The 24,599-nt window shown below is 42.2% G+C and overlaps 2 protein-coding genes across 4 annotated transcripts in view; one reads left to right on the top strand and one right to left on the bottom strand.

Annotated features, from left to right (window-relative positions):
• Positions 1-8,383, top strand: part of GLMN (glomulin, FKBP associated protein) — a 43,758-nt gene extending 35,375 nt beyond the window's left edge. For all 3 annotated transcript variants that reach the window (XM_032772997.2, XM_032772998.2, XM_032772996.2), the window contains exons 17-19: positions 5,130-5,253; positions 6,878-6,960; positions 7,126-8,383. In XM_032772997.2, the coding sequence (XP_032628888.1) occupies positions 5,130-5,253; positions 6,878-6,960; positions 7,126-7,221 (303 nt within the window). In that variant the 3' untranslated portion in view covers positions 7,222-8,383. The remainder of the gene's footprint in view (positions 1-5,129; positions 5,254-6,877; positions 6,961-7,125) is intronic.
• Positions 8,359-20,898, bottom strand: C7H1orf146 (chromosome 7 C1orf146 homolog). The gene is made up of 5 exons (XM_032773003.2): positions 20,417-20,898; positions 18,721-18,814; positions 17,089-17,257; positions 10,845-10,923; positions 8,359-8,488 (listed from the first exon to the last, which is right to left on the bottom strand). Exons 1-5 carry the CDS (start codon positions 20,498-20,500, stop codon positions 8,369-8,371), a joined length of 546 nt encoding a protein of 181 aa, XP_032628894.1. The 5' UTR covers positions 20,501-20,898; the 3' UTR covers positions 8,359-8,368.
• Positions 20,899-24,599: the final 3,701 nt, after the last annotated feature.

Genomic DNA, 24,599 nt, shown 5'->3' with positions numbered 1-24,599 from the left:
TGCACAGTCACTGAGCCTTACAGTACAGCCACTCAAACATTACCTGACAGTATGGGATACAGATATTATAAGTGAAATTAATGCATGCAGCAACCCAGAAGCATTCAATAAGGTCTAAACACATTCTTATAATTCTAATACCTATTTTAACAATTCTAGCCCACAAGTGAGCCAGATTGATTCCAGATATGTATTTGTTAGTGTTCAGTTGAGACATGGGGACTCTGGCATTAGTGGGCACTGGTCGGAGCTCTTCCCAATGACCTTTTAAGAAATTCCATTGGTTTCACTGTTCATGCATTAGTGGTTTCACCAAAATCTACATACCAGTACCCCTAGTATATACTATTCATAGGCAAACAATTTTAATCTGAAGTTTGTAAATATTTATTACTTTAATGTGGTTGGGGAAGGGAACTTTGAGAACATTACAGTTCTGTAGTTTGTGGGTCCTGTATCACCACTATTCTTCAGACCATATTTGGCTTTCAGTTACATCCTATTATATTCAAATTCTGCTATCAGTTACAGAATTTGGAGTTATATAGGTGTAAGTGAGGCAGACTTTGTGTGCAATTAGAAATTAATCGTGGTGTTTCATTGGAGATGTAATCCTGCTGGGGAACCCATCCCATAGAAAAGAATGGGGACATGAGGAACCTGAACTACAATTCCCATGAGGTATTGTGGCAGCATTTCTTAATCAAAATTTTTCAGTTTTTGTGAATTCATTTTTTTGAACCGAAGTCAATTTTCTATGGCAAGTAGACACCTTGTAAAAAATTGTATAGTCAAAAAGCAAGTTCTGTCCAAAAAGGGTTTTGAAAGAAAAGTCTTGACCAGCTCCAATTGTAATCTTTCATGTTTTTCTCAATGACTTCAGCATCCAATTAGCTAAGTTTACTGTAAAATTTTTTTTTTTCCTACCAGTTGATTTTGATATGCCACCTGGATTTCATAACCAAACAGATTTTTTTTTCTGGCTCATGCATCATCAGGAATAGATTCTGCACGTCAAATTATGCCCTTAGCTACCTTAAAAAACCACCAACAATCGAACTATTTACAATACATATTACTAACAGAGCTGTCCCAATTCATCACCATATTCATTTGCTAGTACAGTAAGTTGTATCTAGGGTGACCAGACAGCAAATGTGAAAAATTGGGATGGAACACGGGGTGATAGGAGCCTATATAAGAAAAAGACCCAAAAATTGGGACTGTCCCTATAAAATCGGGACATTTGATCACCCTAGTTGTATCTCTATCCTCTACCCTTCAGCTGTTTGTCTTTAGATTGCAAACCCTTCGGGATAGGGATTTTTTGTACAATGTCCAGCATAATCAGTGCAGCCACAAAGCAGAGTTTCACAGGTGTTAGCTCTTGGCAGAATCTGGCTTTGTAGTGGGTACTTAGCTAATAATTCTGTTCATGTTTGAATTAGATTAGTATATAGCATATTTTCTTAGCTGTGTTGCTTCTGCAGTGGCAACAGGAGTAAAAATAGGAAAAAGTGAGCAGATCAGACTTTTACACATACAGGTAGCCAGATCCATTGGGATCGAACTCAGAACCTAAGTCTTTGGGGCAGGTCCCATGTCTAATTGCTTGTCTATAAAGCACCGCATACTAGATACAATATAAACAAGGCGCCATGCCCAGGTACATGAAATTTGCCATAGAATCTGAGCTTTTGCTTTAAAAATGTGGGGGAGGGAAAGGGAGTTTCCAACCCTTAAGTAAATTATTTCCAACAAAGATAACCTTCCAAATGTTAACAAGAGATATTGTCTACCTGAATTTGCAGAGAGACCACCTGAAGCAGTCAGGATAAGCAGGACCGGCTCTAGGTTTTTCGCCGCCCCAAGCAAAAAATTTTTTGGCTGCCCCCCATCCCAGCCCTGGGCTCTCCCCCGCACCCTCTTGCTGCCCAGCCCTGGACTCTCCCCCGCCATCCACACCCCTGCCCGCCAGTGCTGGGCTTCCCCTCCCCCCCCACCAGTGCCCTCCCCCACCCCGTCTGCTGCCCAGCCCCTGGCTTCCGCCTCCCCCCACCAGTGCCCCACACACACACCCTCTCCCGCCCCAACCCAGGGCTCTCTCCCCCCACACCTGCACCCTCTTTCCGCCGAAGCCCTGGGTCACTGGTAACTCGCTCCCGGGGCGGGTCATTCAGCAGGTATTTTGGATGTGCACAGAACACAGACAACATTGGTTCCATATGGTTACAGAGCTGCAGTAAAGTAGAATAATTTTCAGCTTGTGTGATTGAGAATATCTGGATGCATATTATAAGACTGTCCTCCATAAATGAGGAAAAGTTGAGGTGCCTTTATTTCTTTTGTTCCACTCTTTCTTTCTATGGGGAATTTGCCAATGCAATATCACTGTCTTCCTTTTAAACAACAAACAAAAAGGTAATGGCTGTTGAAAATAGCAATTCCAGTCCTAATAACCACTGGGAAGCATTTCTTGCTCAATTTTATCCTACTTTTTCTACGCAAGTTACAGTGGATCGTAAGTATTTTTGATTTGAGAGAAATGAAGTAACAGCTGCCCAAACTGAGCTTGAGCACTCCTGAATTTTTGAGGTGTTCAAATCTAGAAGGCAGGTGCTGAGTGGTGTGTGTGTGCGCGGGGGGGTGCTGTGGGCTCCGTGCTGTGTCTGAGTGGCATGGTAAGGGGCTGGGGGTTGGAGAAGGGGTATGGGATTCGGGGGGGGGGGGGCAGTCAAGGGACAGGGAGCAGGAGGGTTGGATGGGGTGGAGGTTCGGGGGGGCAGTCAGGGGCAGGGAGAAGGGGGGTTAGATGGGCCAGAGGTTCAGGGGTTTGTCAGGGGACAGGTAGGGGGTGGGGTCCTGGGGGGGAAGTTGGGGGGGGGTCTCAAGGAGGAGAAAGTTGGGGACAAAGGAAAAGGGAGGCTTAGACAGGGGATGGGGTCCCAAGGGGCAGTTAGGGGCAGGGTCCCGGGAAGGGCAATCAGGGGACAAGGATCAGCAGCGCTTAGATAGGGAGTGGGGTCCTGGGGGACAGTTAGGGGCAGAGGTCCCAGGAGGGGGTGATCAGGGGACAGGGAGTTGGATGGATTGGGGTTTCTGTGGGGGGCTGTCGGAGGGAGTAGATGGTGGCGGGGTGGGGTTTCCCTCCCCCTGGGGTGTCCTGTTTTTTGAATATTAAAATATGATCTCCCTACCACTCTCCACTCACAGCATGCTACTGCATGAGGTTCCCCTCCTTCCTTTCCAGTTGGTAGTGGCCAAGGGAATGCTGGGAAATGTAGTTCTTTCCCTGCTCCAGGCCTGGCACTAGAGGCAGGGAGCTAACCAAGAAACTACAGCTCCCAGAGCCCCTTGTTGGTTCTCAGCTCCCATGCCGCCCCTGCAAATGGGCTGCCTCATGCAGGTGCATGCTTTGCTGGTGCCTAGAGCCGCCCTGAGGATAAGAGAAGTTGAACTACCCCAATCATCTTAATAGGTTGTTGATTCTGTAATCTAGGTACAATTTAAATAGCAAATTAATTATTTCATTGCCAATCATTTTAGCAGAAACCTACAAGTATAGTGCTTATCTGTTGTTGGAATTACTAGCGGGGAAGCTAGGATGGGGAAATAGGAGTCCAAGAGCTTGTCTACAGTAACACACGGGGTCGATCTAAGATATGCAACTTCAACTACATGAATAGCATAGCTGAAGTTGATGTACTTTGATCTACTTATTGCGGTGTCTTCACTGCACTAAATTGACAGCTGACACTCTTCTGTCAACTCCGCTTGCTCTCCTTGTCTGGCGGAGTACTGGAGTCAACGAGGGAGCGCTCAGCGGTCAATTTATTGTGTCTATACTAGATGCGATAAATCAACCCCTACTGGATCGATCACTGCCCGCCGATCCGGCAGGTAGTGTAGACAAGCCCTAAGCCACCTTCACCCCCCACAAAAGTATCAAGTCTCTTCCAGCTTAGCCTGCAAGAGGGAATGAAAGAATATGCACCCTCCCCATGTGCTGTAATCCTCAAGCTACATGCCAAAAGCTCAACCTTCCTCTTATCCAGCAATTTAAGCCTTCAGTTTTCCCTTGAAAATTTTGATAGTGCAATTAACATGAATACAGAAATAGCAAAAATAAAACAAGGAATATTGTGCTGATTGTATTATTTCCAGTAAAAGACTCAGTTTTAGTTTATCTGAAGTTTTCTACAGACTTCAGTACTTGTTTATTTAGGTTGACTACATTTTCTTTCATAACAGTGTAGCATACAGAGGTGAAAGTAAGCTTGTACGGTCTGGTACGGCATACCAGCAAGAGGCAGTACACCATGCTGGACCGCACCAGCTTCCGTGGCGGGGATTTAAAGGGGTCTGGCTCCCTGCCGTAGCAGAGAGGCCAGAGCCCTTTGAATCCCGCCCGCGGCTTGGGCAGCCAGGCTGGGGCCAGGATTTAAAGGGCTCAGAGCTCCCCCGGCTGCGGGCAGCCCAGAGCCCTTTAAATCCTGCCTGTGACTCCTGCAGCCAGGCTGGGGTTGTGATTTAAAGGGCTCAGAGCTCCCCGCCGCTCTGGGGAGCCCAGACCCCTTTAAATCCCGCCCACAGCTCCAGCGGCTGGGCTGGGGCTGGATTTAAAAGCTCAGAGCCCCGGGCCCTTTAATTTGCCCTGCAGCCCCAGGGGCTCCCAGCCACCTCTGCAGCTGGGAGCTCAGGGTTGATTTAAAGGCCCTGGGGCTCCCAGCCACAGCTGGAGCACCAGAGCCTTTAAATCTTGAGAGGCCACGCCTTTTCCAGATGAGGCCACACCCCCTCAGGACCAGCAGTACTGGTAAATCCTGTAAGTTACTTTCACCCCTGGTAACATATGATGTAATTCTGTCTTAGTAGTGCAGTGCTAATGGCCCAGTTTTGAGAATAATTTCACCTCTGGTTTATAAGGAACGTAAATGCTGGTATAGGAAGGCAAAGGAAGTTAAGGGGATTCAACAGCTTAAACATGCAGGTCAGCACAATGGGATGAGTAAATCCTTTTCCTTCCTGGATCAACAGTTTGTGTTGGTAAAATAGTTAGGACAGAAACTGTGTTCTAATGCTTAGTTAAAAACTGATTTCTAACGTTTTTTCTTTTCTAATTTGAACAGACTGGTATATGGACTGAACTTAGCAAGATTGAGCAAAATTTCTTAAGTCCTTTGCACACAGGACTTAATATGTCAAAAGCACATTATGAAGCAGAAATAAAGAGTAAAAAGGAAAATAGACGAGGTTGGTTGTCTCCATTACTATCTTTTGTGTCTTTTAGATGTGGAAATTCTGTGAGAAAAATGAGTGTTCGTGAACACTATGTAGGTTGAATTTTAGATAGAATTATTTGAAATATGCTGCGTTTGAAATGACCACACAACAACCTTGTAGATACCATATTTGCCATTAGGAACTACTTTCATAATATTATAGGGGTCAGAAGCCAAATCTGTGGGCTTTATTTTCATTACTAGGCTTTCTTCAGTTTTTCATCCAATATGGACTATTTACCAGTTAAAAGTAGCCATTATTCAGGATCTGTTTACTTCCAAGTGCACATACATGTAAGCCTTCTAGAAGCTAATAGAAAAATACATGTGATTTGGAAATTGTTTCAACATGAGTGATATCATGTGGACATTCAAAAATTGCTCTGCACTGCTACTTCTGACTTAGTGTTCATGTTTTAAAGTATTTTTGAGTGGTAGAGCAGGTATGTGAACTACTAGATACAATCTTAAGTTCTGAAATATGACATTTTACATTTTTGTTATATTTGACACACAGGGTAAGATTCTGTGCTGGGCCTCTCAGAGGCCCAATAGAAGTGGGACCCAATGTGGTTTTGAGCCCCCTATGCACACTTCTGAGCTTGCGCTGCTCCATGGCCTCTCATGCAATTTAGACAGCCCTGGCTGCCCATGGCGTGCAGTGCTGCCCAGAATCTCACCTAGTGCTATGGTCTCACCCCAGTATGTCCTCTAGAGGAGGGCTCATGAGAGGTTCCTCTGAAGGCAGCCTGTGATTGTCTTCCTTAGTTCCTACAGCAAACTGAATCTGAGACTTTTGAGAGCACCTTTTTGCCTCTCTGACCCTTTCACCTGGTATGAAGAGGCCAGAGTGGAGGTGAAGATCTCACCCATAATATCAGTGGGATAGTAAAACTAAACCATTACCAGGATACTGTAAGTAAGACTTCATTGTTCTGGTTAGTTACAAGTACCAAGTTTAAAAAGAGATATTATTTTCCTCAGTTTCCAGAACTGCCCTTCCAGCCTTCAGAAGCAATACAAACCAAGAAAGGGGGATGGATTAAATATGGAGAAGCTAACAGCCTTTGCTTAAACAATAAAATTAATATCTAAGTGGTAGATAAATTAAATCATGGCATCGGACCTTCTCCTGCCATCTTTTTACATGTGTAACTATCCATTATTCAAAGAAAGTTTGTTGTATAAAAAATGGATGTGCTGTGGGAACTCTTGCATTTTTCCATTTTATGTGACTTGCAGCTTCATAAAATTGTCTTGTACTGCAATATAATAGACCTCTTGCTATTTTACTATAGTACAAGATTTATCTTTTGAAACTCATCTAGTAATAGTTCATATGCAACACTTAGTATAAAGGACAGCCCAATAGCTTAGTAATTCAGTGACCTGCAATATGGAAAACTAAAGCTATAGGAGCCACCTCAGGTCTATGTTCTGTTACAATTCAGCATCCTCCATTCTTAGCTCTTGACCAATCACTAGATACACACATTTAACAATTTAGAATTTATAACTGTAATAGAATGAAGATGTTAATTTAAAAATTAGATGGAACACCCTGCTGCTCTATAATATGTCCTTTTATTTTGCAGAATCTCACAATTCTAAAGCAGTTTGTTCTGTAACAGTTGGTGGGGAAAAGATGCCTAACATGACCACTGAAATGCAGCTTCAGGTGAGTTCATACCTTTTCCCAAAGTTTTGCAAATGCATTTAGACAGTTGTTTTTTTGTTTGTTTGTTCTTTTTTACCTGAAGGCAAGTGTACATTTAGAGCTGACTGGGGAAAAAAAATGTCATGGTGCTAATATAAATAACGTGAATTTTTCTTGACATTTCAGGTTCTACATTCAGCTCTTTTCACATTTGATTTAATAGAAAGTGTTCTGGCCCGAGTAGAAGAACTCATCGAAGTGAAAATAAAAACCATAACATAACATAAATACTGGCGGTCAAATGAAGCACTTGATGTCCTAAAAACCCACTGGATTTAACGCTTACAAGACATTAAGACGTTAGTCATTATGACTTTACTTGAAAGAGACATTATCAAGCTTTAAACAAGTCTGTTGAAGAATTATTTATAAAAGGCTGTTAGAATACTTGCAACTGATGTTCTTTACATGTCTTTGCTGTAGAATCTGATTAATGGAAATAGACAATGTACTAATTTCAACAAAATATCCCAAGTTACCCTCTCATTGAGTTTGCTGCAGTTTTGCTAGAGTTTGGAAATTGCATCTGCTTGGCATAAGATAATTACATTCTATTAACCTTTGGAGATGAGAGGATGTTTTTGGTGTGTAGAAATAGCCTTATGTTTGCATTACCTAGAACCCAATAATAATGTTTGGAAAGTTTTGAGATCCACAGATTTGTAAATACTAGGTATTATTACTGCAATTAATATTGCCAACCATACTTCTAGATTAATAAAGACTGACTGTGAATCAGGACTGTCCATACTGGATATCTGAGCATAGGGATTTGAGGACAAGGGGAAACCATGCTTCAAAAACAAGATAAGTTTAGAACTTTCCACAGTGAAAGGTAATATACATAAACAAGACAGGAAGCATATGTTTTGTAAAGAGAAACAAGAATGCAATTCAGTGCAAAAGTTGTTAATGCATAATATGGTCTAAAATATATGGAACTTGGGGGAATCTACTCTAGGATCATTTTGATTATTCTTATCCTCCCTAACTATGAAGAAGCTCCCAAAGAGGTGTTTAAATGTTTTGGAAAATAACATCACTTTGCAATCAAGCTGAAGGTAAGGCACTTGTTTTTTAATGTTTTATTTAAATTGCCCAAATTGTAAAAACAAAACATATATAGAGTTTAAAAAAATCCCTTAACTTTTCTCCAAGTTAGCAAATTTGGTATAACTCACACTATATAGCATTGAGTATCACAATAAATGTTATGTAAATTTTATTTAATGCATTAATTATATACACAAATATTTTTAAACTATTTTTTGTACAGTTGCTGTATTTTTTTGAACAGATAAGAAAAGCATTTGTATTTTGTTTAGAAATGTAACTCCAGAAGTTTTGAATAAATCTAATTGGTACTAAGTTAGTTACAATCCAACTGGATCTTGTGAAGCATTTTCCAAACTGGACTCTGGTCTATGATCTGGGCTTTTGCCATTAGCATTCTGTACCGAATGGTGTCTATGTGTGGTTTGCAGGTGATCTTAAAAGGAAAAAAGAAATATGTGACACTATTTACAAATATTTTGATTAAAAGGGAATTAGATAGTTTGGATAAGGAAATACTGAATCATTTACTCTTAATATAGTACAACTGGAAATTATGAAGAGACTGAGACCAGATTCTCTAAACTGGATATCTGGGGGTGAGGGAGAAACAAAGGTAACTGGGCAAGCTGCATTGGGGTGCCAGGTTGATCCTAAAGCACAACTTAAAGCAGCTGTGGGACTGCTTTGTTCATATTCTAATAACATCCCACAAGGGGTGTCAAGGTTCCTTCCCCACTCTAGACTTTAGAGTACAGATATGAGGACCTGCATGTGGACTCCTAAACTGAATTACCAGCTTAGATCTGGTTTTGCTGCCACCACTCCCAAATACTAGCTCCCTTCCCTGGATAGTCTTGAGAGACTTCTTCACCAAGTTCCTGGTGAATACCGATCCAACTGCTTGGATCTTAACACAAGGAGAATTTAGCCATCCCCCCTTTTTTCCCCCACCAATTCCTGGTGAGTTCAGATCCAATCCCCTTGGATCTTAAAACAAGGAAAAATCAATCAGGTTCTTAAAAAAAAGGCTTTTAATTAAAGCAAGAAAGGGAAAAATCATCTCTGTAAAATTAGGATGGAAAATAACTTTACAGGGTAATCAGATTCATAGAGCCCAGAGGAACCCCCTCTAGCCTTAGGTTCAAAGTTACAGCAAACAGAGGTAAATCCTCTTAGCAAAAAGGAACATTTACAAGTTGAGAAAACAAAGATAAAACTAACACGCCTTGCCTGGCTGTTACTTACAAGTTTGAAATATGAGAGACTGGTTCAGAAAGATTTGGAGAGCATGGATTGATATCTGGTCCCTCTTAGTCCCAAGAGCGAACAACCCCAAAAAAAAGAGCACAAACAAAAGCCTTCCCCACACCAAGATTTAGAAGTATTGGTCCTTTGGGTCAGGTGTCAGCCAGGTTACCTGAGCTTCTTAACCCTTCACAGATAAAAGGATTTTGGTGTCTCTGGCCAGGAGGGATTTTATAGCATTGTACACAGGAGGGCTGTTCCCTTCCCTTTATAGTTATGACAAGGGGTTGTTGTAGCTGCCAAAGATAGGCTAAATATTGTTGCTCACTGGCCGCCACCCCTCCTCCACTGGGGACAGGGAGGAGTGAAATGGCAGTCATTATGCATGTTGTACTTCAGCTGGGGTTCCGCAGATGGGGGAATCTTGACGTAGCTTATTCAGCTGGCTTGTGATTGCTTTGCACTGGCAAACTAGTGCAAGTTGACCCCAGCAGGGGCCAGGTTCTGGCCTTAAGATTTAGAACTATATTTTAATGGCCATAAATAGATCTGGGACTCATGCTAACATCCCTTACATGGAACTCCCATTGAAGTCATTGGGACATTAGTGCAGATCAAGTGCAGGAGAGTTTCAAATGTATAGGCTGAATTAGGATATGGTGCAGAACAGATTTCACAAAAAGCTAGAAGTCTGACGTACAGTGGTTACTATTAAGATGTCAACATGAGGTGCCACAGTTGTTTTATAGACTCTAGAATAGAAAATAATGGCAGTTTCTTATGCCAGAATATTGTAACTTGGCAAATGCTAATTTTTTATACAGTGACCACTTATGAAAAGGATAAAATGCAAACTAATATCTGGTTTGTGCTATTCCTTTTATTTTTGTTACATTATTGGAGTGCTGTTCGTACTCTTATAATTAATGTTGACTCAGCATTTCTGTAGAAAAATCATTAAATAATTCCTGCATATACATTAATCTTTTCAAAGAAAATTCTTGTTTACTTAAGCATGTAGGATGTGTGGCAGTTGCACAGATATGAAGAACACAAATGCTCTGTTGTAGTTGCTAGTCAATAGAATAGATTTATACAAGTAAATCTATTATTGATTGATGTCCACAAGCTGCTATAGTCTTTAGGTTAATAATTTACTTTAAGAAGACCTTCAATATTTGCAGCCTGATTTTGATTTCATGCTAGTTTTTTGCTAATAAATGAATGGAGTCATTCCTGATTTACAGTGGCAAGTGAGAGCAGAATTAGGCCCTAGAGCTCGGTCATTCATCTTTATAGATGCTAATAAGACCTTTTAAAGCTATTGTTGATAATAGTTTGAAACAAACATTTGAACTACAACATCAGACTTTGGCTTGTGTTCTTAGAACAGTAGGTATTGTTGGGACTCTGATCAATGTAACAGTAAGCTACAAGCTCAGTTAAGGACAAAAAATTTATTTTGTGATTCATTGTTTTTATGAATGTATTTTTTAAAAAAACTTTCATGGGTAATATTTGTTAATATATACCACAAGACTTACCTTTGCTATAGTTAGCATGAGTTTAACTGTTTCAGCAGTGTTATGAACTGGAATTACACGTAAATTACTGCCCAGGAATCTGCACATCAGAAGAACCATGATTACATTTAAAATATATATTTACAGTACACTACAGCTTAAGGCTGAAAAACCCCTCTCACATTATCAGAGTAATATTTCTCCATCCAAGCATTTCCCACAATTCTGGACGTGTTGGCTACCGTCCTCTCTCTGCATCTCATGCAGGCAGTGTTTTGGCACCACATGGTCTGGCCATATCCCTTCTGCTCCTGCATGCTGCCAGATTCTCTGCCTCCACAGCAGCAGACAGTGGCAGTTTCTTTGCCTCTTGCCCTTACTACTTCTATTTTAACTTTTCTACCCAGTTTTTTGGGCAGTGGGGAGCATTCCTCTTTCTTCTTGGATCAGTTAACCTCTGGGGGGTTTAACTGTCCCTGAGCTTTCACTGCAGCATCTCCCTGCTTGCTCCTCTGCACTTCTTTCCTACCAGACTTTTGTTTCATAACCATCGCTACGTCTCACTGCTTCCCAGATGTCCAGAATTGTAGGAGATGCTGGGGTACAGAAAAGAAAATTTCTTACCAATAATTTCCTTCCTGCTAGCAGTATCTCCCACAATTCTACCCATCCTTGTATGGGTCATGAGTCAAGGGTCAGATATTAAGTGGAATTGTTACCATATGACTGTTGTCCTTGGTCTAATGTGCATAAGTACTTCATTATCTCTGGAACATTTTTTTAATGATTATATGCAAATTTTACAGCTTGGGAATAATTTATCTGGCAGCAAGCAGAAGCACAGGGTGTGTGTGCAGACCATGTGGCACCATAATACTGATCTGCCTCTGTGAGCTGTAGAGAGGGGAGCAGCCCAGATGTCCAGAATTGTGGGAGACATTGCTACCAGAAAGGAAATTATCATTAAGAAATTTTCCAATCCTACTTCCTACATGCATGCAGAGAGTTTGGGATTATTATTATTATTATTATTATTTTTAAAGGCAAATGGAGAGTTGACACTATTCTTACACCCCTCTTCTCCCCCCTCCCCCCCAGCACCTCTTCTTCCTGTATTTTATGAGGTGTTACAAGAGAGAAGCTCCCTTCTTTCTCTGGAATGCTTAGTGACAGAGCCCCAAGCCCTATTCCACTTTGGTTGAGACCAAGCTCCTTCAGCATTTATGTGCACAGGAAGGATTGAGATTGTTAAGCACTGCTTTGCCGTGCCATTTGCAGAATTAGTTTTAACTCTCAAAATGCCAGTAGGCAAGTGGATTTGTTGAGGATGGTGGTAGATTACAATCAGGTGTCCGAAAACATTGAGCAAAAGGAATAGGTTTAAATCTAAACTCCCATACCTTGTTACCACACTATCCAGACAGAATGAGATACCTGTCAGTTATACACAAAACAAGAGGATAATCCTGATAAAAATTTCACTTTAAACACATAAAAGTTTATGAAGGGGCAGGAAATTTGCGCTGCTTCTGTGTGCAATATCTATTCTAGGGATAAATGGGACTTTAGTATTTCGTCCCTCTCAATCCACCACTTCTGGTAAGTAGTACATCCAATGGCATCTTTACAACAGGGTCTGTTATAGGTTTTAGTTACTCAAGCTGGAACTTAGCAGTGAAATGGAGGCAAGAAGGTTTAGAAACCTAAACTTCTAGAAACACTTGCACAGATTTTGCTTTCCAGAATAGTGCTGAAATACTCTAGAGACTATGTCGACACTAGAGACCTTACAGCGGCACAGCTGTACCACCGACAACTGTAGACAACTGTGCTGCCGTAAGATCTCTTGTGTAGCCTCTCTATGCCGAAGGGAGAGAGCTCTCCTGCTGATATAATTAGACCACCCACAACAAGCAGCAGCAGCTATGTCAGCAGAAGAGGCTGTCCCACCAACATAGCGCTATGCACACTACCACTTATGCTGGCGAAACTTATGTTGCTCAGGGGGGTGTTTTTCCCCAACCTGAGTAACATAAGTTTAGCCAATATAAGTGGTAGTGTAGACATAGCCGAAATGTGAAGAATCATGGTGACATGGGATGAGAGTGCTTTAGAATAATCAAAGGTTTAATCCAAATAAGTAGTCAGCTGTTCAGATACTTATGGCTCCTGTGACCCTCCTTGAGACTATGGGTAAGTTTTAAAAACTGGTTAACAAACATTGGTTAAATATTTCTTTATGCGGACAAGACTTGTTACAGGAGAAAGTTGTGGTTTTTTTAGAAATTAAAGAAAAATAGCAAAATTTTCCAGTCAGTGTTACAAACTTAGAAAAAAGAATCACTAAATATATTACGTAGCACTGAAGTGATTGAAGAAAGTGTTACTTGTCATGCTTTCAAGAGTGTCCCATGCTGTCAGGTTGACTGTGACATGTAAAAATAATTCAGATAGCATTGTTTTGCACATTCTCTATTAATAAGACAAGCCAATGTTAAAACATTAGCCTCTGGCTAATTTTCCACTAGATGAGCAAAATCAAATTCACCTGTGTGACAATTTGAAAAATCTGTCTGTAGCACTTATGAATTCTGGTTGATATTATGAAATTGTTACTATGTAAAATTGCTGTATCATGGAATGCCTCTAGGTCTGTGTATCCAGACCAAGAATAAGACCAGATTGTTAAGGACAATCAGCATCTGAATAGGTCTTACCTGGGAAGAACAAAGGAGTTACTGCATACTAGGAGAAACTAGTTCTCCAACTTCCCTCACTAGTTTTTTGTTTGTTTGTTTTTTGGGTGGGAGGGTGCTGGGTGTGCGTATGTCTGGCATTTGGAGAGTGGGAAATCCAAAATACAGGATGAAGAAGCTAAAGTGTTGAGGGCAGCCTCTAAAAACCATAGTGGGTGAAGACACACAGGCAAGAGAAAGGTGATGGATTAGCCTAGGTGAGATAAGGGTCCATATTTCAGAATGCAAGCCATGCATTGCAGCAGAAAGATTCTAGATGCCCCTGACAACTCTGACCCCAGCCCAAACAGTGCTCTGGAGTGGTGAGGAAACAGACAGGGAAATGCATATACAGTTTATTATTTTCGTATAGAGCTGAGTATTTCTCATGTGATTAGGTAAAACGCAACGATGTTAAAATCCTGTGCAAAGTGTGTGTGTGTTTTATATGTTACACTGTAGGCCCAGGAAACCCACACAGCTGAAGTTCTGAGATGGGGTGAATTTAAATTCTGGGTGGAAGTCTAAGGGCTTAGCACCAATGGCAAATTTAGAGTTAATGGGTCCCCGTGCGCAGCTTTATTTTTGGCTCCCCCCTTGGAACATTCTCTTATCCCCCCACCCGTTTTTCATTCTTTTTCTTTCATCTTCCTCCTATATTATAAGTAATGGAAAGTATATGAAAATAAAATGAGGTACCTTGGTTGGGGTGCAGGGGTCGGGCTTTGGGAGGGAGTTTGGGTGCTGGGTGTGAGCTCTGGGCTGGGGCAGGAGGTTAGGGTGTTGGAGGAGGGCAGGGAGGTAGCGCTTACCTTGGGCGGTGCGGCTCCCAAAGCAACTGACGCACACACTCCTTTGGCACGGCTCATCCCTGTGCGGCAAGAGCAGGAGCTCTCCACACACCGCTGCCCTCAGGCGCTGCCCTTGCAGCTCCCATTGGCTGCAGTTCCTGGGCAATGGGAGCTGTGGAGTCGGCGCTCAGGGCAGGGGCAGCACACAGAGAGAGAGACACACACACACGCGGGGCTGCAGGGCTACTGCTTCCGGGAGCAGCACAGTCCAGAGGGCAGGAGGCAGAGCAGCAGGGAGCCGCCTTAGCTCTGCAGCTGGCACGTCTCTGTGCGTCCCTTTGGGGGGGAGGGCGGCAGCGGGCCTCCATGTGCTGGCAGGGGCAGTGCATGGCACCGCTTCCCCCTCCACCAGGGGTGCACAGAGACATAGGATAATAGGAAGGGGTTTTACAAGTATGTAAGCAACAAGAAGAGGACTAGGGATGGTGTAGGTCCCTTACTCAATGAGGCAGGTATCCTAGTGGTGGAAGATATGGAAAAGGCTGAAGTACTCAATTCCTTCTTCACTTCAGTCTTTACGGGCAGGATCAACTCCCAGACTACTACACTGGGGAACGCAGAGAGGAGAGGAGGAGAGCAGCCCACTGTGATAGAGGGTCAGGTTAGGGACTACTTAAAGACGTTAGACGTGCACAAGTCTATGGGACCGGACGAACTGCATCCGAGGGTGCTGAGGGAGTTAGCTGATGTGATTGCAGAGCCGTTGACCATTATCTTTGAAAATTCATGGCGAACAGGAGAGGTCCCAGAGGACTGGAAGAAAGCAAATATAGTACCTATCTTTAAGAAAGGGAAAAAGGAAGATCCAGGGAACTACAGACCAATCAGTCTCACCTCAATCCCTGGAAAAATCATGGAGCAGGTGCTGAAGGAATCCATCCTGAAACACTTAGAGGAAAACAAGGTGATCAGAAGCAGTCAGCATGGATTCACCAAGGGTAAATCATGCCTGACCAACCTGATTGCTTTCTACGATGAGATGACTGGACTTGTGGATGGGGGCAAAGCTGTTGATGTTGTATACCTTGACTTTAGTAAGGCTTTTGACACGGTTTCCCACAGCATTCTCATCAGCAAACTAAGGAAGTATGGGTTGGAGAAATGGACTGTGAAGTGGATAGAAAACTGGTTGAATCAACGGGCTCAGAGGGTAGATATCAATGGCACACTCTCTAGTTGGCAACCAGTAACAAGTGGTGTGCCCCAGGGGTCTGTCTTAGGGCCCGTTCTATTCAATGTCTTCATTAATGATCTTGATGATGGGATAGCTTGCACATTAAGTAAATTTGCAGATGACACCAAGTTGGGGGGAGTGGTGGACACGCTGGAGGGCAGGGATAGGATTCAGGGAGACTTAGACAAATTGGAGAAGTGGGCCACAAGAAACCTCATGAAGTTCAACAAGGACAAGTGCAAAGTCCTGCACTTAGGACAGAAAAACCCCATGCACTGCTACAGGCTGGGGACTGTTTGACTAAGTAGCAGTGCTGAAGAAAAGGATCTTGGGGTTACGGTAGATGGAAAGTTGAACATGAGCCTACAGTGTGCTCTTGTAGCCAAAAAGGCTAATAGCATACTGGGCTGTATTAGTAGGAGTGTTGCCAGCAGATCGAGGGATGTGATTATTCCCCTCTATTCGGCACTGGTGAGGCCGCATCTGGAATATTGTGTCCAGTTTTGGGCGCCACACTACAAAAAGGATGTGGAACAATTGGAGAGAGTCCAGCGGAGGGCAACAAAAATGATTAGAGGACTGGAGCACATGACTTATGAAGAGAGACTGAAGGAACTGGGCTTATTTAGCCTGCAGAAGAGAAGACTAAGGGGGGATTTGATAGCAACCTTCAACTACTTGAAGGGGTGCTCCAAGGAGGAGGGAGCTAGGCTGTTCTCAGTGGTGACGGAGGACAGAACAAGGAGCAATGGTTTGAAGTTGCAGTTGCGGAAGTCGAGGCTGGATATTAGAAAAAACTTTCTGACTAGGAGAGTGGTGAAGTATTGGAATGGGTTACCTAGGGAGGTGGTAGAATCTCCATCTTTAGAGCTATTTAAAGTCCGGCTAGACCGCACCCTGGCTGGGATTATTTAGGGAAAATGGTCCTGCCTTTAGCAGGGGGTTGGACTAGATGACCTCATGAGGTCCCTTCCAACCTTTTGATTCTATGATTCTATGCCAGCTGCCTCAGGGAGCAGCGTGGGCCACCGACCACGGCATGCAGGCAGCCTGCCTGCCTGAGCCCTGTTGCGCCACTGGCCAGGACTCAGGGAGATTTGTCCTGCATTTTGTGAGATGCCCCCCCTCCCTCCCCCGCTGGGGGCCCTGTGCCACTGCACAGCTTGTTTCATGGTAAATTGGCTCCTGCTTAGCACTGTTTCTAAGGACTGGGTAATGAGCTGTGAGGTTGTAGCTCTCAGGAGGGGGATACTAGACAGAGGCTCTGAACCCTGAGCATGTGCCTAGGAACCCCAAGACAGAGACAGTGCTTTGGCTCTGTTGAGACTCTGGGGGCTTAAAACACCTGAGGATTCAGCCACTGGATCACCTCACAGCAGTCTGGCAAGTGTTCAGCTTGGCAGGACCTTTGAAAATCTGTATATAGGACCTTTGTGCAAATATTCATTAATATTACATTTCATTATTCTTTAGTAATAAAAATACTGATCCAATTAAAGACATACCTTTTCTGAATTCTGAACATTAAATCCCATTCTTTTGGTCCATGCAAGGCAGCTGACAAAAGCAAAAAACTGTTCCGATGAATATTTATGAACTTCTCAGTTCTGCCTAAAAACAGTTCTCCTCCTGTCTTAAATAAGTCTTGTGTGTCTGCCAATAGAAATGCAATGCCTAGAGAATAAATTGATTACAATGTAAACTCAGTTTGTTAGTTCAAGCTAGTAGTGAGGTGAGGTTTAGTCTTCTAACTACCAAGTCATCCATAAGCAGAACTCCCAACTCAAGCATTACTTTAGAAGACAAAGGAATATAAAATGTGAGTCGATTCACATGCCTTGGCAGTCATGTGCAAGCCAATGGGGATGGCCAGAAGGAAATAATACCACAAATTGAACAGCAGCAGCTGCAATCACCAGCTTAAGATTTGGTCATCGAAAATCTACAATTTAATACCAAACTGTAAGTTTTCAACTTAAATGTTATTTCCATATCAACATATGGATGGGAAATCTTGAAATCCACAAATGATACAGATAAATTCTAGGTATTTAATGGGATGAATTTATAACAATTGCCAAGATTAGTGCGACTTCAACAAACCTTTATCTCTAAAGTTATGCAGAAAAGAAGCTAGTAATATGTGGGGAACAGCTTAAGAACAAGGAGCATCTGCAATGGCAGATGTGCCATTGGGCACCTGAAGGAACACGCAAAAGGGGTCAACTGAAAGAATCCCTTTGTCAAACAGTCCTCAGACAGAGAAACCTGTGAGACTTAGCAACATGCAGGACATGGAAAGAGCAGCTCGGGTTGGACCGATGTGGAAACTTATCCATGCCCCATGCAGTGTTGATGGCAAAGGCTTCAGATTCTGAATAAGCAGAACTATTTTGCCTAAATGTCACTTTAGTGGTTTAAAGTGCTGTTCTATTCTGAAAAGCAACTGTCGAAATAGTAATGTGGGGTTTCATGTTTGTTGCCTCAGTGATTTCCTGGTCAAATTGGCTCATTTTACAGAGAATTTTTTTTATAACTGCTAGCTCAGCAAATTTGACTTAGAAGATTAAGGTCAAGTCACCAGTAGTAAAAGTTCTGCTGGCTGAATTACACTTCAGTGATATTTGTGCAGTGATATTGTCTCAGCTAGATTCACTCAGGTGTGACTGGGATTCAGTAAGCAATTTGATTAATGCACAGAAGGAATAAAATCCAACTCAGTCACTCTTTAGATGAATGGCTTAAGTAAAGCTAATAAGATTAAATAACAGCAGATTTTTAAAAAAATCACAAAAATCATTAGGTACACATAAGGAGCTGTTCTGTCAAGTAAGATGACATTTTATATAGTCACTTTTCAGAGTACAACTGCACTTTAATATAATAACTAGTATCTGATTTCTATTCACAGCCCCTCCTCTCCTCACTTCCACTCTTTTCTAATGGCCTCTTGAAAAAGAAAATACCTTGGCACTTTCACATCCACCATTCCAAACTGTTTGACATTTCTGCAATGCAGTTTTTATACAGTTTCTTAGGTCTGCTCTGTGCTACTGCAAGAGGATCTGCTCCTATACCCCATTAGAATTTCTGGTGAGTTCTTTAAGAAATATGTACTGCAATTCAATTTACTGTACCAGAAAGAGAAAAAATCATGGATCCATTTTCCACCGAATCTGAATATCGAACTCTGTGGTGTTGACTCTGTAGAGATTCTGAAATTTCATGACTCTAAATAAATGTAAAAAATGTATTTTAAAACATGCTTCCAATCATATCAACTGGACTCTTAAAACAGAGTCTGACTGTTAAAAGGTCTTTAGTACCTTAGTTTAGAAAATATTTTTACTCTAGTAGCAGTAATGACTTTAAACATTTTAATTTAACTTTTGCGTAATTGATGAGAATATGAAATATTTGCATAGCTGCAACAATGATTTAGGTGTGAAATAATGGGGTGACAATCTTCTAATGTTTTTTACCTCTTCCAGCCTGTCTACATTCATTTTGTTACAGGAAACACTTGCATAATACACAAGGAAACTTCACAAACAACATTTTACAGTCAAATCTTTGTTTTTAAAAAGTGATGCACAGAACCAAGATTTGCAGACAGTAGAAATGTTCACACTAGATGTTTGCCTGCCTGCAATTAAGTAGGCTAGTTTGAATGAATCAATATGGATGTTAACATTTGACTTGAAGGACAGATCAGAAAAAACTGCTCTGGACAACATCCTTACCAGGGGAGCTTCATGGCACAATACAAACTGCTTAGGAAAGCAAAATGACAACACTATGCAACAATGTCATCTGAAGAATAGGGTGGACTTGTACATATTTTTCAACCTGCAGGTTGAATTTTCTAGTGTTCTAGAAAAAAAATCTCAAACAATTGCACACATTCTGGACTGTGATTTTAACATGCTCAAATCAGACTTCAGTCTCCTCAAGAGTCTGAATTTTAAACCAAAAATTGTGCACTCATATTTGAATCTCTTAACTTATTACTATAATCTATCCAAAGTATTAATACTGTATAATGGAAGAGATAAAGTCTTCAGAGGGGAATCTACAAGACAACATCCTTGCTGGAATGACTTACATTGATCAGCTGAAAAAAAATCCATATAATAGTATCAGTGCAATATAAAAAGAAAGACATGGGTTAGGAAAACATTTAACTCACAACAGCAGGTGGCAGGAATACTAAACTGATACCAAACATGAAGGGAAATGGCATAAGAAAAGAACATGAAGAAAAAGGTAGGTCTGTGGTAGCAGCAGGTTTACCAGGTAAGTGACACACATTTTCCTATATCTGTTATATACTTTAGCACTGCATAAAATATTTTCCTGTTATAAAATCTTGGAAATACTTGACAATTGGTTCAATATTAGTGAATTAGTTGCTGCAGTTGACCTGAGGAGCCAATTTTCTAATGTGTGGGGGATGCTACACCTGTTCCCCCAAAGCCCCACTCCCACTCCACCACCTCCTACCCTCAATCTGCCCCCATTCTCCCCCACCCAGCCTCTTCTCACTTCGTTGTGCCCCCATTGGGACAGAGTGTGGGGGGTAATAGGCGCCTAGTTCAGAAAAAGCCCTGAATATTGGGACTGTCTGTATAAAATCGGGACATCTGGTCACTTTCCTTCTCCCAGCGCTTTCTGAGCTGATCATGGCAGGTGGGAGGCACTGGGCAGCAGGAGGAGGCACTGATTGGCATGGCTGCCAGAGGGTGGGAGGTGCTGTGGGGAGTGGGTGCTCCAGCCTCAGAGCATCCACGAAGCCGGTGCCTATGCAGTTCACCAATAACTGGTATACAGTACCTGGAGAGCTGAACTCATGATAACTGTTGTGATCCATCTTGCCTTTTCCTGCCCACCACTTTCTGCCATTGTCACAGGGGTCATTAATACTTCTGCAATGAAATCTCTGGTAAAACTTTCCAAAAAGCTTAAAGAAAACTAGCAACAGAGAGAGAGAGAACAGAAATGTCAACCACCAACTGAAGGGAGCACAGCTGTAATGAAGGACACTCATTAATGGTGCTTGGTCAAGGCACCCAGGGTGCATAAAGACCCCAACTGAAATCAAGGCCACAGTGCCTGGGCATTTTACAAACACAGGGTAAGAGATAATTCCGGCTCTGAAGAGCTTACACTCTAAATCCACAAGGCAGACCATGGGCGGGAGAAAGAGCTACAAGCAGATTATTGGGAGCTGAAGCACAGAGAGATCATCTGACTTGCCCAAGGTCATGTATAAAGTCTGTGGCAGAGCCACCTGCCCAAAGATTTCACAATCCAAGATCTAATATGTTAGCTTTGAACTAACAATTTTTTTTTTAAAAAAATCAGTTCATATTAGTGTATTACTGTTTTGGAGAAATGTTCTTACAAGTCATATAAATATTCTGTATCTGCCCAAGTGTGCTTGTTAATAAACACTGTAAATATTGTTCCCAAAGGAATCTGTTGTATCTGTGACAGTTTGCTTGTTACAACTGTCCCACCATTCAAATGGCTGAGGTGAGAAAGACTAAAGAGAACCCTGCTTTGGAACATGTCAGCAGTGTTTCTAACAAGCCAGTTTCCTTCCAAAACCTATGGAAAGGTTCACTGACTTGGCAAAAGTCCCAGTGAAATGCTGGCAGAGCCTGGCTTAGAATTTAGGATTTCCTAATGTTTTATAAAATAATTACACAGCAGGGAGTGTAGCAGCGCTAAGTATGCTTCCTTCACATGACACAACAGGGAATGAGACCATCATGAAATGATTCAGTGGATAAATTTTTCAAAAGTGCCTACATTCTGTGGGGATGAAATTCCATTTTCAAAAGGCAGTGTTGCCATTTTGGGCCATTTTCACACAGGTGCTTTTGAAGGTGTTACCTCAGGTCTCCCCTGTGGCACAGTGCATCTCACCAAGCTTCTGAGCTGACCCATCGCCCTTCCTGTTGTTTGTATTTGTATTTTTGAAAGCTATGTCTAGGTCTGGCACATTTAATAGACCATGCCCTTTTCACCTGGGGTAACTTTACACAGCTGGGAGGAGGCTGAGAGGCTTAGGCAGCCACATCAGGAAGCCCTGAATCCTCCAGCCTAGCTCTGCCATCAATCTGCTGTGATATTTTTGCCAGTCACTGAACCGCTCTGTGCCTCAGCTTCCACCTGAGAAAAGGGGATGAGGCTGTTGCCCTACCTCACAGGAGGGTTGTGAGGCCTGCTTTGGAAAGCTGTGGGTAAGCTCAACCCAGTCCCATGTGAGGCCTGGTGTCAGGCTACCTTTGGGGATGTTTCTACCTTTCCCAGTTAGAGGCCACTCTCAGGTCTTCTATTTTAAAGAACACAACAAGGCACAGACCACAGCCCCCTGTGAGGCCTCCTAGCCACCCCTCCCCCCCAACACTGTGCCTGTCAGAAGGCACTCGGAAGGCGGAACTTGGGTGTCTAAGGCAGCTCAAGATTGTCTGGCACTCCATGCGCAGAGGTCTCAGATGAGTCGGTGCTGTGGGCCCACTGTCGGGTCTGCCAAGGGGAGGCAGAGGAAGAAAGGGATTAACTGGAATTTTGAGCCTTCTAGCCCCTTACCTGGGGGCTAACTAATTCTGCCCTTTTGAAAGGCCTGGCTTCGTGGCTGCTAGTGAAGCAAGTGAAAATATAGCAGGCAGAATTTGGGCCTGTGTTTGAGGGCTCCTCCCTCCTTTTGGTACCACAGCCACTGGCCCCTGGACCAAGTCATGGAGTAACTTGAACTTTCCTCTCAGGTGACATGCCCCAATTCAAACCCAATGTCCCTCTGTGATTCAGGAAGTTCAAAAGAAAAAAAAAAAGCAAATAAACTGCAATTATTTTTTCACCAGGAAGATAATCTCTGTATGTGAAACGGGAAAACGGTGGAGGTCAAGAACACAACTGTTTCTCTGCACTCTGTCGGGACTCTACTCCTGTCTCTTCTGTTCAACATTGTTTTCTGACGGAGGGGCCTGAGGCCCTGGATAATGCACCACTGGAAATCCTGAGACTTTGGAAGCCACTCTAATAATTTCTCTCTAAACCCAAGTCTCAGTCTGAAAGCCTGTGGCCAAACAGGTATGAATCTATGAGCTGCTTGAGAGATACGAAGAATTGCTGATTGCAGGCAGAGACATAGGGGAGCCTTCAAAAATACAAAGCATTAAAATGGACAAAATGATGAAATTCAAAAATAATTTAATTTTTCTCCAGATCAAAGAAAAAAGTTACAACCAACCAAACCTTACTGTTACTGCTGCGATGGCATGTTCCAAATATTTTCTCTTTTTATGAGCCTTTAATGTTAAAGCATAGGGCAGCATCTTGGCTGCAGAAAGAAGCAGCCTGAGAATGCTGGTACATCCTTTGTTGTGACTATAGGATATATATCCGTGCTTTGCAGAGGGTGGAGCCAGAGGCCAAAAAAGGTAGGAACGACAAACCAGTATTATTGGGCCCAGCCCCTGCCTATGGATAATAAATGAATGTGTACACTCATTTGTGTAAAGACACCAGTACATTTTTTACTGCAACATAGACTGCTCAGACTCTGTGCAGAATAATTTCAAATTAATGAAAGGTGAACTGCACATTTAAAAAAAAAATAGCTCTGTTCTGAATAGGCCAGATGAAATAACCCAGCAAAGAGAGGCATTCAGCACCTTAGCCATTTCTCCCCTTCTATTCCAGGCAATAAGCAGTCATCCTGGAGTGCTGGCTTCTTTCTGTTCAGTCAGATGCACCAGCTAATGTTGAAGGGGGCTGGAGCCTGCAGTCTGCCTTAGGGAGTAAGTCAAGGCCATATTTTTTCTAATACTGAAGATATTAAAATATTTTAAATACTTTATATTTTACAGGGAGTAAAATAAGGGGGAATAAAATTAGACTTCCTATCCCTGTGCATGGAGATAGCTCCAGTGCTCTTTTGGCTGCATATGATGGTACCAATAGAATGCTAGGCAATATCTTGTGACACACCCATGGACACTATACACAGAGCCTGCATGTCTTTCCCTATCTTGATTGCTAAATATATATTTTAAGTGTGTTTATGGAATAATGAAGGGAACTTTGACACAGATTGAGAATCTAGCTGGTCGTTTATATATTGACATAGTACTGGTTTAGACTTTGTGTGCCCTTGTTTTGAAGTTAGTATAAATCTAAATAAAAGGTACCATTTAATTCATGTACTGGTGCTATATTTAGGGTGCATAGCAGTGATTTTTTTTTTTGTTGAAGTGAATCTATCAAATTTGTAACAAGAGCTTCCCCTGAACTCAGATTTTGGAACTTGTTTGAACACAGATGTGAATTATATGAGTTATCACCTTCTGGGGATGGGGAACCCCAACAGATTACAAGGTACAAATGTTAGCAGGTAAGTAGAGGAATAAAAATTAGCTGCTTACTTGTAACTTCCTTTGTTTGTGGAATATTGCTAGGAATGTTTGGCATGTTATTTATTTCTCTTTGAATGTTGAAAATGATAGGTTTTGTTCTGGGTAGTTTTAGGCTCTCTTGAAGCCAGCAGGCACCAGGGTCTGGCTTTGTACACAACAATGAAGTGTTTTTCCCTGAGATTTTAACATTTTATTACTATAGTAGAGAGTCTGGCTGTACTAAAATTATACCTAAAGTGTACAGAAGCTGCAATACACACTGGGCTCATAATGTCCTATGAGAGGCAGCAAGGTGCAGCGGATAGGACACTAGTTTGGAAATCAGTAGATCTGTATTCTATTCTATTCCCAGTTCTACCAGTGGTTTGCTTTGTGAGCTTTGGCACGTAACAACCTCTTCAACCTAGATCCACACATGGGGTTAGGCATTGCAATGCTGAGCAATGTAGCAACTAGAAAAATAATAGGAACAGCACTGCAATCCACAAAGCCTGAATGGGGTGAGATAGGAGCCTTAGGATGCAATCCACAAACAACCAACAAGCGAGGTGGGGAGCTGCCTAAACTAGCCAATAGAAGATGCTGATAGCAGG

This window comes from Chelonoidis abingdonii, chromosome 7 (genome assembly GCF_003597395.2).
Source record: "Chelonoidis abingdonii isolate Lonesome George chromosome 7, CheloAbing_2.0, whole genome shotgun sequence".
Classification (NCBI taxonomy): domain Eukaryota; kingdom Metazoa; phylum Chordata; order Testudines; family Testudinidae; genus Chelonoidis; species Chelonoidis abingdonii.
This window is presented reverse-complemented; position numbering and strand designations above follow the sequence as displayed.

Excerpts from the sequence above, each read along its gene's own strand:
- C7H1orf146 (XM_032773003.2), bottom strand. The coding sequence starts at position 20,500 with ATGACCCCTGTGACAATGGCAGAAAGTGGTGGGCAGGAAAAGGCAAGA. Across the intron at positions 17,258-18,720 it reads CATGATTTTTTCTCTTTCTG|GCATTGCATTTCTATTGGCA; the intron begins GTACAGTAAATT and ends TTTATTCTCTAG. Across the intron at positions 10,924-17,088 it reads ATGTTCAGAATTCAGAAAAG|ATTCCTGGGCAGTAATTTAC; the intron begins GTATGTCTTTAA and ends TCTGATGTGCAG.